This window comes from Oncorhynchus tshawytscha, linkage group LG06 (genome assembly GCF_018296145.1).
Source record: "Oncorhynchus tshawytscha isolate Ot180627B linkage group LG06, Otsh_v2.0, whole genome shotgun sequence".
Taxonomy (NCBI): domain Eukaryota; kingdom Metazoa; phylum Chordata; class Actinopteri; order Salmoniformes; family Salmonidae; genus Oncorhynchus; species Oncorhynchus tshawytscha.
In genome coordinates this window covers 35697157-35711176 of record NC_056434.1, presented here as the reverse complement: position 1 = coordinate 35711176, position 14020 = coordinate 35697157, and the positions used below count along the sequence as shown (strand labels likewise).

At 43.6% G+C, this 14020-nt stretch overlaps 1 protein-coding gene across 1 annotated transcript in view; it reads left to right on the top strand.

Moving 5' to 3' along the window:
- wnk1a (WNK lysine deficient protein kinase 1a) overlaps positions 1-14020 on the top strand; it is a 51146-nt gene that overhangs the window by 17858 nt on the left and 19268 nt on the right. Inside the window, 7 exon segments of the mRNA XM_042323227.1 lie at positions 6177-6349; positions 6549-6769; positions 8418-8575; positions 12706-12794; positions 12996-13215; positions 13430-13531; positions 13641-13977. Of these exon segments, the coding sequence (XP_042179161.1) occupies positions 6177-6349; positions 6549-6769; positions 8418-8575; positions 12706-12794; positions 12996-13215; positions 13430-13531; positions 13641-13977 (1300 nt within the window).

The following is a 14020-nucleotide window of genomic DNA, read 5'->3' as shown; positions in this document are numbered from 1 at the left end:
AACGTGTTCGATGGGTTGAGGACAGGGCTCTGTGCAGGCCAGTCAAGTTCTTCCACATCGATCTCGACAAACCATTTCTGTATGGACCTTGCTTTGTGCACGGGGGCATTGTGATGCTGAAACAGGAAAGGGCCTTCCCCAAACTGTTGCCACAAAGTTGGAAGCAGAGAATTGTCTAGAATGTCATTGTATGCTGTAGCGTTAAGATTTCCCTTCACTGGACTAAGGGGCCTAGCTCGAACCATGAAAAACAGCCCCAGACCATTATTCCTCCTCCACCAAACTTTACAGTGGGCACTATGCATTGGGGCAGGTTGCATTCTCCTGGCATCCGCCAAACCCAGATTCTTCCGTCGGACTGCCAGATGGTGAAGCATGATTCATCACTCCAGAGAACACATTTTTCACTGCTCCAGAGTCCAATGGCGATAGGCTTTACACCACTCCAGCCAACGCTTGGCATTGCGCATGGTGATCTTTGGCTTTTGTGCGGCTACTCGGCCATGGAAACCCATTTCATGTAGTTCCTGACGAACAGTTCTTGTGCTGACGTTGCTTCCAGAGGTAGTTTGGAACTCTGAGTGTTGCAACCGAGGATAAACTGTTTTTACACACTTCAGCACTCGGTGGTCCCGTTCTGTGAACTTGTGTGGTCTACAATGTCGCGTCTGAGCCGGTAATGCTCCTAGATGCTTCCACTTCACATTAACAGCACATACACTTGACCGGGGCAGCTCTAGCAGGGCAGAAATTTGACTAACTGAGCATGTCTTTAACTTCTTATGGCTGGGGGGGCGGTATTGAGTATCTTGGGTGAATAAGGTGCCCAGAGTAAACTGCTGGCTACTCAGGCCCAGAAGCTAATATATGCATATTATTAGTAGATTTGGAAATAAAACACTCTGAATTTTCTAAAACTGTTTGAATGATGTTTGTGAGTATAACAGAACTCATATGGCAGGCAAACACCTGAGAAAAAATCCAACCAGAAAGTGGGAAATCTGAGGTTTGTAGTTTAAGTCATTGCCTATCGAATATACAGTGTCTATGGGGTCATATTGCACTTCCTACGGCTTCCACTAGATGTCAACAGTCTTTAGAACCTTGTTTCAGGCTTCTACTGTGAAGGGGGAGAGAATGAGAGCTGTTTGAGTCCGGTGTCAGGCAGAATGCCATGAGCTAAATCATGCGCGTGTCCGTGAGAGGTAGCTGCGGTCCTTTTCAGTTCTAAAGACAAAGGAATTGTCCGGTTTAAACATTATTGAAGATTTATGATAACTTCCTAAAGATTGATTCTATACATAGTTTGACATGTTTCTACTAGAGGTCGGCCGATTATGATTTTTTTCAACGCCGATGCCGATTTAATTTTAAAAAATAAAATAAAAATAATTTACAAAAATGTAATTGTCACTATTACAAATACAACAATACTGAATTAACACTTATTTTAACTTAATATAATACATAAATAAAATCAATTCAGCCTCAAATAAATAATGAAACATGTTCAATTTGGTTTAAATAATGCAAAAACAAAGTGTTGGAGAAGAACGTAAAAGTGCAATATGTGCTATGTAAGAAAGCTAACGTTTCAGTTCCTTGCTCAGAACATGAGAACATATGAAAGCTGGTGGTTCCTTTTAACATGAGTCTTCAATATTCCCAGGTAAGAAGTTTTAGGTTATAGTTATTATAGGACTATTTCCCTCTATACCATTTGTATTTCATTAACCTTTGACTATTGGATGTTCTTATAGGCACTTTAGTATTTCCAGTGTAACAGTATAGCTTCCGCCCCTCTCCTCGCTCCTCCCTGGGATTGAACCAGCAACACAACAACAGCCACCACAACGAAGCAGCGTTACCCATGCAGAGCAAGGGAAACAACCACCCCAAGGCTCAGAGCGAGTGATGTTTGAAACGCTATTAGCGCGCGCTAACTAGCCAGTCATTTCACTTCGGTCACACCAGCCTCATCTCGGGAGTTGATAGGTTTGAAGTCATAAACAGCGCAATGCTTGACGCACAACGAAGAGCTGCTGACAAAACGCACAAGAGTGCTGTTTGAATGAATGTTTACGCGCCTGCTTCTGCCTACCACCGCTCAGTCAGATACTTAGATACTTGTATGCTCAGTCAGATTATATGCAACACAGGACACGCTAGATAATATATATATAGTAATATCATCAACCAGGTGTAGTTAACTAGTGATTATGATTGATTGTTTTTTATAAGATAAGTTTAATGCTAGCTTGCAACTTACCTTGGCTTACTGCATTTGCATAGCAGGCAGTCTCCTTGTGGAGTGCAACGAGAGAGAAGCAGGTTGTTATTGCGTTGGACTAGTTAACTGTAAGGTTGCAAGATTGGATCCCCCGAGCTGACATGGTGAACTGTCTTTCTGCCCCTGAACGAGGCAGTTAACCCACCGTTCCTAGGCCATCATTGAAAATAAGAATGTGTTCTAAACTGACTTGCCTAGTTAAATAAAGATTAAATAAAGGTGTAAAAATATATATATATAATTAAATCGGCACCCAAAAATAGCGATTTCCGATTGTTATGAAAACTTGAAATCGGCCATTCCGATTTAATCGGTCGACCTCTAGTATCTACGAACTGTAATAACTTTACTGGGCTAAGCGCGCGAACAAAAAGGAGGTATTTGGACATAAATGATAGACTTTATCGAACAAAACATTTATTGTGGAATTGGGATTCCTGGGAGTGCATTCCGATGAAGATCATCAAAGGTAAGTGAATATTTATAACGCTATTTACTTTTGTGACACCTCTCCTTCTTTGGAAAATGGCTGTATGTTTTTCTGTGGCTAGGTGCTGACCTAACATAATCGCAAGGTGTGCTTTCGCCGTAAATGCTTTACGGCGAAAGCATACCTTACGATTATTTGAGAACATCGCCCATTAGACAAATCATTACAAACCGTAACCAGCCAAGTAGAAGAGTTGCACAAGTCAGAAAAAGAGAGAAAATGTATCACCTACCTTTGATAATCTTCATATGGTTGCACTCAGAAGACATTCATTTATTCAGTAAATGTTCCTTTTGTTCGATAAAGTCTCTTTATATCCAAAAATCCAAATTGTATCCGTAAAGTTCATAGAAACATGTCAAATGATGTTTATATTCAATCCTCAGGTTGTTTTTAGCCTAAATAATCAATAATATTTCAACCGGACAATAACGTCGTCAATATAAAAGGTAAACAAGAAAGGCACTCGCTTGGTCTCGCTCATGAAAAAGCTCTGTGACACAGCAGGGTCCACTCATTCAGACTGCTCTTACTCCCTAATTTTTCAGAATACAAGCCTGAAACAATTTCTAAAGACTGTTGACATCTAGTGGAAGGCATAGGAACTGCAATTTGAGTCCTAAGTCCATGGATTCTGTAATGGCATTAAATAGAAAACTACAAACAAAAATTCTACTCCCTGAATGGATTATTCTCAGGTTTTCATCTGCCTAATCAGTTCTGTTATAGTTGCAGAAACTATTTTAACAGTGTTGGTGTTTTCTATCCAAATCTACCAATTATATGCATATCCTAACTTCTGGGCCTGAGTAGAAGGCAGTTTAATATGGGTACGCTTTTCATCCAAAATTCCAAATGCTGCCCCCTACCCTAGAGAAGTTAAACAAATCCAAATATATTTTAGATTCTTCAAGTAGCCACCTTTTGCCTTAATGACAGCTCTGCACACTTTTGTCATTATCTCAACCACCTTCACCTGAAATTATTTTTCAACCATCCCACATATGCTGAGCACTTGTTAGCTGATTTTCCTTCACTCTGCGATCCAACTCATCCCAAACCATCTCAATTGGGTTGAGGTTGGGTGATAGTGAATGTCAGGTCATCTGATGCATCACTCCACCATTCTCCTTTTTGGTCAAATAGTCCTTACACAGCCTGGAGGTGTGTTGGATCATTGTTCTGTTGAAAAATAAATGATAGTCCCACTAAGCGCAAACCAGATAGAATGGCGTATCGCTGCAGAATGCTGTGGTAGCCATGCTGATTAAGTGTGCCTTCAATGCTAAATAAATCACAGTGTCACCAGCAAAGCACTCCTCCTCCACACATGTGGAGATCATCCGTTCACCTACTCTGCGTCTCACAAAGACACAGCGGTTGGAACAACACATCTCAAAATTGGACTCATCAGACCAAAGGATAGATTACTTTTTTTTCTTTTGAATTTTACCCCTTTTTCTCCCCAATTTCGTGGTATCCAATTGTTGTAGTAGCTACTATCTTGTCTCATCACTACAACCCCCGTACGGGCTCGGGAGAGACTAAGGTTGAAAGTCATGCGTCCTCCGATACACAACCCAACCAAGCCGCACTGCTTCTTAACACAGCGTGTATCCAACCCGGAAGCCAGCCGCACCAATGCGCCGGAGGAAACACCGTGCACCTGGCCACCTTGGTTAGCGCACACTGCGCCCAGCCCGCCACAGGAGTCGCTGGTGCGCGATGAGACAAGGACACCCCTACCGACCAAGCCCTCCCTAACCCGGGCGACGCTAGGCCAATTGTGCGTCGCCCCACGGACCTCCCGGTCGCTGCCGGTTATGACAGAGCCTGGTCGCGACCCCAGGGACTCTGATGGCACAGCTGGCGCTGCAGTACAGCGCCCTTAACCACTGCGCCACCCCGGAGGCCAAAGGATAGATTTCCACCGGTCTAATGTCCATTGCTTGTCTTTCTTCTTATTAACTCTCTTCTTATTGGTGTCCTTCAGTAGTGGTTTCTTTGCAGCAATTTGACCATGATTCACGCAGTCTCCTCAACAGTTGATGTTGAGATGTGTCTGTTACTTGAACTCTGACCATTTATTTGGACTGCAATTTCTGAGGTTGGTAACTCTAATGAACTTATCCTCTGCTGCAGAGGTAACTCTGGGTCTTCCTTTCCTGTGGCGGTCCTCACGAGAGCCAGTTTCATCATAGCGCTTGATGGGTTTTTGCGACTGCACTTGAAGAAACTTTCAAAGTTGTTTCAATTTTACGGAATGACGGACCTTCATGTCTTAAAGTAATGATGGACTGTCGTTTTTTGCTTATTTCAGCTGTTCTTGCCGTAATATAGACTTAGACTTATTTGGTAAAAGACCATCTTCTGTATACCAGCCCTACCTTGTCACAACACAACTGATTGACTGTAACGCATTAAGAAGGAAATAAATTCCACAAATGAACTTTTTAACAAGGCACACCTGTTAATTATTTTTTTTATTCAACATTTAACTAGGCAAGTCAGTTAAGAACAAATTCTTATTTACAATGACGGCCTACACCGGCTAAACCTGGACGACGCTGGTTCAATTGTGCGCCACCCAATCATGGCCGGTTGTGATACAGCCTGGAATCAAACCAGGTTGTCTGTAGTGACGCCTCAAGCACTGAGATGCAGTGCCTTAGACCGCTGCGCACTCGGGAGCATTGAAATGTATTCCAGGTGACTACCTCATGAAGACATTTGAGAGAATGCCAAGCGTGTGCAAAGCTGTCAAGTCAAAGGGTGGCTACTTTGAAAAAATCTAAAATGTTTTTATTTGTTTAACACTTCTTTGATTACTACATTATTCCATGTTATTTCATAGTTTTTATGTTTTCACTGTTATTCTACAATGTAGAAAATAGTAAAAAATAAATAAAAACCCTTGAAGGACAAGGTGTGTCCAAACTTTTGACTGGTACTGTAATTTGATGAATATATGTCGGTCTATTCGTACTTGTTTTTTATGAACTGTCAAGCACTTTTGTCCAACTCAGTCACTATACTGCTTTGAAATAAACAAGTGATGATGTATTTTGTCCCAAGCATTCGCTAACTGAAAGCAAGCTCACAGAAATGTTTGAGGATTTGCCCTCTTTCCAAAAGTTTAGTGAGCTAAACACTCATATTGCAAATCCCCACACTTAAAAAAGCATCAACATGAATGTTTGTGCCACGACGTAGAGCCACTTTCACTTTGACATCATACTAGTAAAAGGCTACTGTTCGCATTGTTGTTTTGACCTTTGCTGAATGAAAAGAGTATATGCCATATTGTCTGTAAGCTAAATCTACTCTCATAGACCTGTGTTTATTCTCTCTCTCCTGACTGTCTAACACTGATGTTCCTATGACCCCCCACCATAGGACCGCAAGCTGTCCAAGTCGGAACGGCAGCGGTTCAAGGAGGAGGCTGGCATGCTGAAGGGGCTGCAGCACCCCAACATTGTCCGCTTCTATGAATCCTGGGAGGCCCCCGTTAAAGGCAGGAAGTGCATTGTGCTGGTCACAGAACTCATGACCTCCGGAACACTGAAAACGTGAGTATCACTCTTACACACAGGCGTCAACACCAGTCCAGTGCTGGACGTCATGCAAATGGTGTTGCTCTCTTCTGTGTGTTCTTTCTCAACGATGGTCATAATGAAACTGTCTGCACTAGGTTCCTGAGTCAGTGAATTGTAATGAGGATGGATGTGTGACATCCATCTTTAACCCTATATCTGTCCTGTTCTGTAGGTATCTGAAGCGTTTCAAGGTGATGAAGATTAAGGTTCTGAGGAGCTGGTGTAGGCAGATCCTGAAGGGCCTTCACTTTCTCCACACCCGAGCCCCTCCCATCATTCACAGGGACCTGAAGTGTGACAACATCTTCATCACCGGCCCCACAGGCTCCGTCAAGATAGGAGACCTGGGATTGGCCACACTCAAGAGGTCATCTTTCGCCAAGAGTGTCATAGGTACGACTCCAATATCACCCACTTCCTTTTACTGTGCCCTGCTTTCCTCCTCGCTACACTCCAAAGGGATGTCTTGTGTAAGGTTCTTATACTGTGGTTGACCTTGAGGTTATGAAGGGTTTGATTTGGGGGGTGTAGGTTTTTGTTTCTGATCATCTTTCTTTCTTTTTTTTTGACAATGTGGTTGGAAAACAGACCACAATGTTTCAGCTCTCTAATCAAACCACAGCACAAGCGGAGGCCAGGTCATGGGGAGACCCACAAACCCTTTCTTTACACACACTGTCATGTCAGTGAGTCCGCTGGGGCTGGTTACTCAGTGACAGAATCGATTAGATAGACTTTTTCCTCCATAAAGTGAAAGTTTGCTGTGTCAGGCTCCTACTAAGAGTAAGTAGCGCCTCCAATCTCTCGGTGAAATATGAATCTCAATCCACCTGTCATGCCTTAACCGTCAGGCTAGCCAGACCAGGGCAACAGGTATGGCCACTGGTTCTATGTTCTGTCTCAGACTGGTCTTTGCTCTGTGGTTTGGAAATATGTGGTCTGTTTGCCAATGATGCCAATAACATTTCCCGTTTGTCTCTCTTTTTTTTAAGGGTTTGCTCCCGCAGGTTTTTGTCAGTGTTTCTGTCTTTTAAACTATTTTAGGAGCAGAGAGAATGTCTGCTTCTTTTTCTGTCTGGAAAGCCCCCCCCTACCCACTTCTCCTTTATCAGACCTTTTTTCTTTTTTTTTTCTTTCATTCTCGGGCATGTTTTGTACTGTAGGCTGTAGCCTCAGATGTGCTCCATGCTGCAGTAAAGGAATAAGTAGGGTACTGCTGGTAAGTGACTATTGTTATGGGCCTGGTAAGTGTGCGAGTGCACTGTGACACACATCTTACAAAAACCTATTCATTTCAAATATCCATCTTGAGTTTTTCTGTGTAAGACCCTCAGAAGATTGAAAGCAGAGTATCTGCTATTTGAATACGGCTGGTGTCCAGCCACACACTGTTTCATTAACTAGCTATGAGATCTGCTTCTCTCGGGCCCTCACCGTAACACCTTACTCCCCAGGTCAATGAGGACAGGTAAGTCAGCCTACTTAAAGGTACGTTTGTATGAAACGGGTTATGTTTGAGTGTTTGTTTGTGAAAGGTAAGGTCTTGACACAAGTTATTTCCATAGCTAGTCTTACAATTCATGCCCCTTCTCTGCCATATTGAAGCCCCTGATCACTCAACTCACTAACCGGGTTCTGACGGTAAACCGGGTAATTCTACAGTCTGTCAGTAGTTGAACTGACATGTGTCTAACACCAATTTTCCCACAGTGTGTTCTGTACACCAGCCATCTTCTTTAGACCCCTATACTAGGTGTATTACCCCCCCCCACCAGATAACAAGGTCTTACACTGAGAGACGTGTGCCTCTTTCACTACAGTCTAACTGAGCCCAGCTTCCCCCTTTTTTTTGTTGCTCTCCTCCTCCCCCCTCTCTCTTTCTTTTTCTCTCCTCTCGCAGGCTCTGCTCACCCGGAGGCAGCGGCGACGGGTCACTCTTCTTCTTCCTCCTCTTCGGTTAGAGGAGAAGTGGGGCGTTTTGGGTGTGACACTCCGAGAGGGAGAGAGAGACAGAGTTCTGAATGGTTGTATTTGATTTAAGGTACCCCTGAGTTCATGGCGCCTGAGATGTATGAGGAGAAGTACGACGAGTCAGTGGATGTGTATGCCTTTGGGATGTGCATGCTGGAGATGGCCACCTCAGAGTACCCATACTCCGAGTGCCAGAACGCTGCACAGATCTACCGCAGAGTCACCAGCGTAAGTCTCCCCCGCCTCAACCCTCATTCCATGAACCCTGTTGTTCTCCCACTCTGCCAACCCCCTCTCCCTGTTGTCCTCCCACTCTGCCACCCTCCCTCTCCCTGTTGTCCTCCCACTCTGCCACCCCCCCTCTCCCTGTTGTCCTCCCACTCTCCCTGTTGTCCTGCACTGTCCTGTTATTTCCCTCTGGCTGATACTGGAAATGGTCTTTGGCTTGGATCCAAAGGAGGAGCAATAAAACACACACCTCGACATAGATACTCCATGATTTATGGTTAGAAATGGATATGGAAGGTGAGCCTATTTTGTCACCAATCAGCATTGCCATTCTAGTAATGTAATCTCTGCTGCCACGCTCAATGATCACAGTTGTTCATCAACTACACTGGGAGGTAGTAGGTACACCTTCTCACTTCCGTGAGCGCTGCACGACCATGGTGGGAAATTCACTTTTTGGTCCACCAGCCACTGTCGCAGGTAGATGTTTTTTTAAATCTACCAGACACTCAGATTTTTTTTACCAGACAATATTATTTTTGCCATAATTACAACAAAAATATAAGCGGATGAGCATGCTTTCTGTTTTCCTAAAACAAGAAATGTATTACTATACTGAACAAAAATATAAATGCAACAATTTCAAAGATTGTACTGATTTACATTTCATATAAAGAAATCAGTCAATTGAAATAAATGCATTAGGCCCCAATCTATGGATTTTACATGACTGGGCTGGGGTGCAGCCATGGGTGGTCCTGGGAGGGCACAGGCCTACCCACTGGGGAGCCAAGCCCAGCAAATCAGAATGAATTTCTCCCCCACAAAAGGGCTTTAATGCAGACAGAAATACTTCTCAGCCCCAGACGATCCCGCAGGTGAAGAAGCCAGATGTGGAGCTCCTGGGCTGGCATGGTTACACGTGGTCTGCGATTTGTGAGGTCGGTTGGACGTACTGCCAAATTCTCTAAAACGATGTTGGAGGCAGCATATGGTGGAGAAATGAACATTAAATTCTCTGGCAACAGCTCTGGTGGACATTCCTGCAGTCAGCATGCCAATTTCACGCTTCCTCAACTTGAGACATCTGTGGCATTGTGATGTGACAACTGCACATTTTAAAGGGTCCTTTTTATTGTCCCCAGCACAAGGTTAATTTATGTAATGATCATGGAGTTTTAATCAAATGTATTTATATAGCCCTTCGTACATCAGCTGATATCTCAAAGTGCTGTACAGAAACCCAGCCTAAAACCACGAACAGCAAGCAATGCAGGTGTAGAAGCACGGTGGCTAGGAAAAACTCCCTAGAAAGGCCGAAACCTAGAGAGGAACCAGGCTATGATGGGTGGCCAGTCCTCTTCTGGCTGTGCCGGGTGGAGATTATAACAGAACATGGCCAAGATGTTCAAATGTTCATAAATGACCAGCATGGTCAAATAATAATAATCACAGTAGTTGTCGAGGGTGCAGCAAGTCAGCACCTCAGGAGTAAATGTCAGTTGGCTTTTCATAGCCGATCATTAAGAGTATCTCTACCACTCCTGCTGTCTCTAGAGAGTTGAAAACAGCAGGTCTGGGACAGGTAGCACATCCGGTGAACAGGTCAGGATTCCATTAATCAGCTTCTTGATATGCCACACCTGTCAGATGGCTGTATTATCTTGACCAAGGATAAAATGCTAACTGACAGGGATGTTAACAGATTTGTGCACATTTGAGAGAAATAAGGTTTTTGTGCAAATGGATAACTTCTGAGAAATATTATTTCAGCTCATGAAACATGGGATCAACACTTTGAGTTTATTTTTGTTCAGTATAGTAAGAACTAATGGGGTATATTGCTTAATTTCATAATGTTTGTGACCTGTGTTTTTTAATATACATTGGTTCAAAGATGAAGTTTAGATAGTAAACAGTTCTACAGCTGAACATCACAAATCAACAAAGTGCTTACCTGCTACAAAAGGCTGAGTGATATGGCTTAAGTAGAAATGTAGAATTTAAACTATTTTAGAGTTTTTAATGATAAGAAATGACTAAAAGTTGATTAATAAAAGCTTTTAGGAGAGATATCCCTACTGAATCAAGCACAATCAATAGGTGAGACAAACGCTCAGCTGCCCCTTTAAGGGACTGGCTGTTACCGTGGTAACTTGGATATGCACTTGTCTCTAATGAGAAGAAATAAAACATTTCAGCAGACAATTTGAGTTCACTGTAACTAACAAAAAAATCAACCTAGCATGTGAACAAAGTGATATAACTGGCCAAGAAACTCGAGGAAAAAGTCACACTTAGTAGCCTTTTCTAGTCAATTTGACCAACTTCAACATATGGATAAAAAAATGTATATATTCCAAATATATGTGTGATCACCTGCTGGTGAAATAGACATTCTTACCCACCAATTACAAAATCTACCCGCATTTGGCAGGGTTGGTGTTAATTTCCCAACCCTGTTTATGACACAGGTTACCTTTTTACCTCAGTTAAACATTGTTAAACTCCCTTGATAAGTTACTTGCATTCCAGGAATCAGTATACACAACATACTTATCACAGAATTGTGCAAACGTATGACTGTCTATCATAGCGGTCTTAATGTGACTGTGATTACAGCACTTATCCAGCCCTCCATACCTCTGTAGAGCCAGGCAGTCTCCTGCTGTCTCTATAGAGCTAATCTCTGTTACCCAGAAGTAAATCCTCTTGAAATATGGTCAGTTTCCTTATTTACATTCCTCTCCCTCCCTCCCAGTAACAGCCCTAGTCACTAATCTTCAAAGGGTGGGAGTGTCACCATAACTCCTAAATGCACATGTAGAATTTAGATCAGTGGCCCTCAAAACAGGCCCAGGGTTCAGTGGGCACTGTAGTTACTGAACCTTGCTCTGAGATGAGAGCACTGTAACCGGTGACTCTATTTCCCCTCACCAATGTTGTTTTCCCACAAAAACATTTGGGACATTCAAGTACATCACATTAAATTACATGGGTTTTAACACAAAGCATGCACTGCTGCCCAGTAAAGGGTTATACTCTGTTCTAATACAGTGCTGCTAGGAGGTGACGGGGTAATGCCACAGAACGTTCAGATATAAATATATTATGTAGACAGACCTACTTCTGGCATGTAGAATATGGAATCATTTCAGCTTTGTACACATCATTTCTATCTGCAACCTTGTGCCCTCCAGAACACAACCCTGAGTAGACCAGTGCCCGGTTCCTCAAAAGCATCTTAAGGCTGCTTTCATCGTTAGAACCTTTTGTAGGTGCATCCCTAAATCTCCGAACGGTTTCCCAAAACCATTGTTACGAAAAGTTGCTCTTGAAAATGTTTGTTATTTAACAACTGCCTCAGAGCAGCTAAGTACGTCGTTAGATGCAGTTTTGCACTTTCGCGTCATTTTATACACAGAAGATCTCCGCTAAACACCAAATCTATGTTTATCTGTCTTTCTGTGACCGCCAATAGCTTCAGATCAAGTGTGACAGTGACTACAAATACAAAGTTGCTGATTTCTTTGCATAACAAGTGAATGATATAAAGAAACTTCAAATGAAAACCGAGAACTGTATCAAAAGATAAATACAGGTCTATCTGAATGATATTAAGTTATATTTAGATATTTGTGTGCTTTTTAGCTATTTGACTCCATGTATTTCATGTGTAACATGTGCGCAATGATGTACCAAATCTTGATTTAGTGCATTATTATAGTTAAGCGTTAGAATAAGACGCATCAATATTTGTAGCCTTGGATAATAATATCGCTCTAGGAGCTGATCCGTCATCGGTATTGTGGAATAATTCTAATGTTAAGATTAGATTGGAAAGGGAGAACGCTGATCCGAGAGCAGTGCTTCCTTTCTTTCGATCCAATCCATATCAACACAGGCCTCAACGACGCACTTTTCTCTGTGTGGTGTTTTGGAAAACCATGTTACATCTTCTGATGGAAAGATGCATCATAAAACACTTGTAAGCGTAAGTTCCATCGCTATCGGGAAAACAGGCCCAGGAAGTTAGAATCACGGAAGAATAATCTTTCTACGTTGACCATATGTGGGTTGTTGACTGGGGAGTGTGTGTGTGTGTGTGTGTGTGTGTGTGTGTCCTATAGGGGGTGAAGCCGGCCAGCTTCGACAAGGTGGCCATCCCTGAGGTGAAGGAGATCATCGAGGGATGCATCAGACAGAACAAGGACGAGAGGTCAGCTCACACTCACATTCTGTTCATTTAGCAGACACTCTTACCCAGTGTGATTTCTGCGAAGTCCAGCTATAGAGTCACGGATGCAGGGAGAGTATTCCTACTCATGCACCCAGGACCTTCTCAAAATGAGAAGACTTTAAAAGGGTTTTTTGTTGTCAAAAATATCTCTGTTGATTTTACTCTTCCCGTCTCTCCTAGGTACTCGATAAAGGACCTGCTGAACCATGCCTTCTTCCAGGAGGAGACCGGGGTGCGTGTGGAGCTGGCTGAGGAAGATGATGGGGAGATGGAGGCCATCAAGCTGTGGCTGAGGATAGAGGACGTCAAGAAACTGAAGGGGAAGTACAAGGAAAACGAGGCCATCGAGTTCTCCTTCGACCTCAGCAAGGACGTCCCAGAGGACGTGGCCCAGGAGATGGTGGGTGACGACACAATGTCCACTTCAGAGATATTGACTGCACCCCTAACGGCACCATATTATCTATATAGTGCATTACTTTTGACCAGGGCCAATAGCGAATAGGGTGCCACTTGGGAGTCTATTCTTACTGATTATTTAGGAATCTTTCAAGTCCTAACACTTCCCTGGTCCCCTGTTCTGTTCTCTCTCTGTGTGTGTGTCTCTGTCTCAGGTGGAGTCTGGCTACGTGTGTGAAGGGGACCATAAGACCATGGCCAAGGCCATAAAGGACAGGGTTTCCCTCATCAGCAGAAAGAGGGAGCAGAGGCAACAGGTCTGTACCAGCTCAATGGAATCTTAGTTCTGAATCCTGAATGTAAAGTTTTATAATATTGCAATCAAATGAATTAAACTGAGGTGAACTTGATGTTATGATATTGAAGGTGAGAGAGGAGCAGGAGAAGAGGAGGCTGGAGGAGGAGCAGGGTCCACGACAACAAGAACAACTAATTCTACAGCAGCAGCCCGGCACAGAGGCCTCCCAGCCAGGCCAACAGGCTGCCCCCTACACCCAGCCACAGCCCACCCAGCAGCCACCACAGCCCAACCTGCAGACGACACCCGACATCCCCCCTCAGACGGCACAGCTGGGGCCCCAGGGAGTTCCCTACATACCCCAGTCTACAGGGCAGCTCCCAGTCCCAGTATCATCCCAAGTTCCAGCCCAGCCAGAGTCAGAGGCGCCAGAGGTGGACCAGTACCCGCAGCAGACTGAGACAGGTCTGTACATTCTGCCTGGCACCTTTTTTTTTTGTTGCACTCA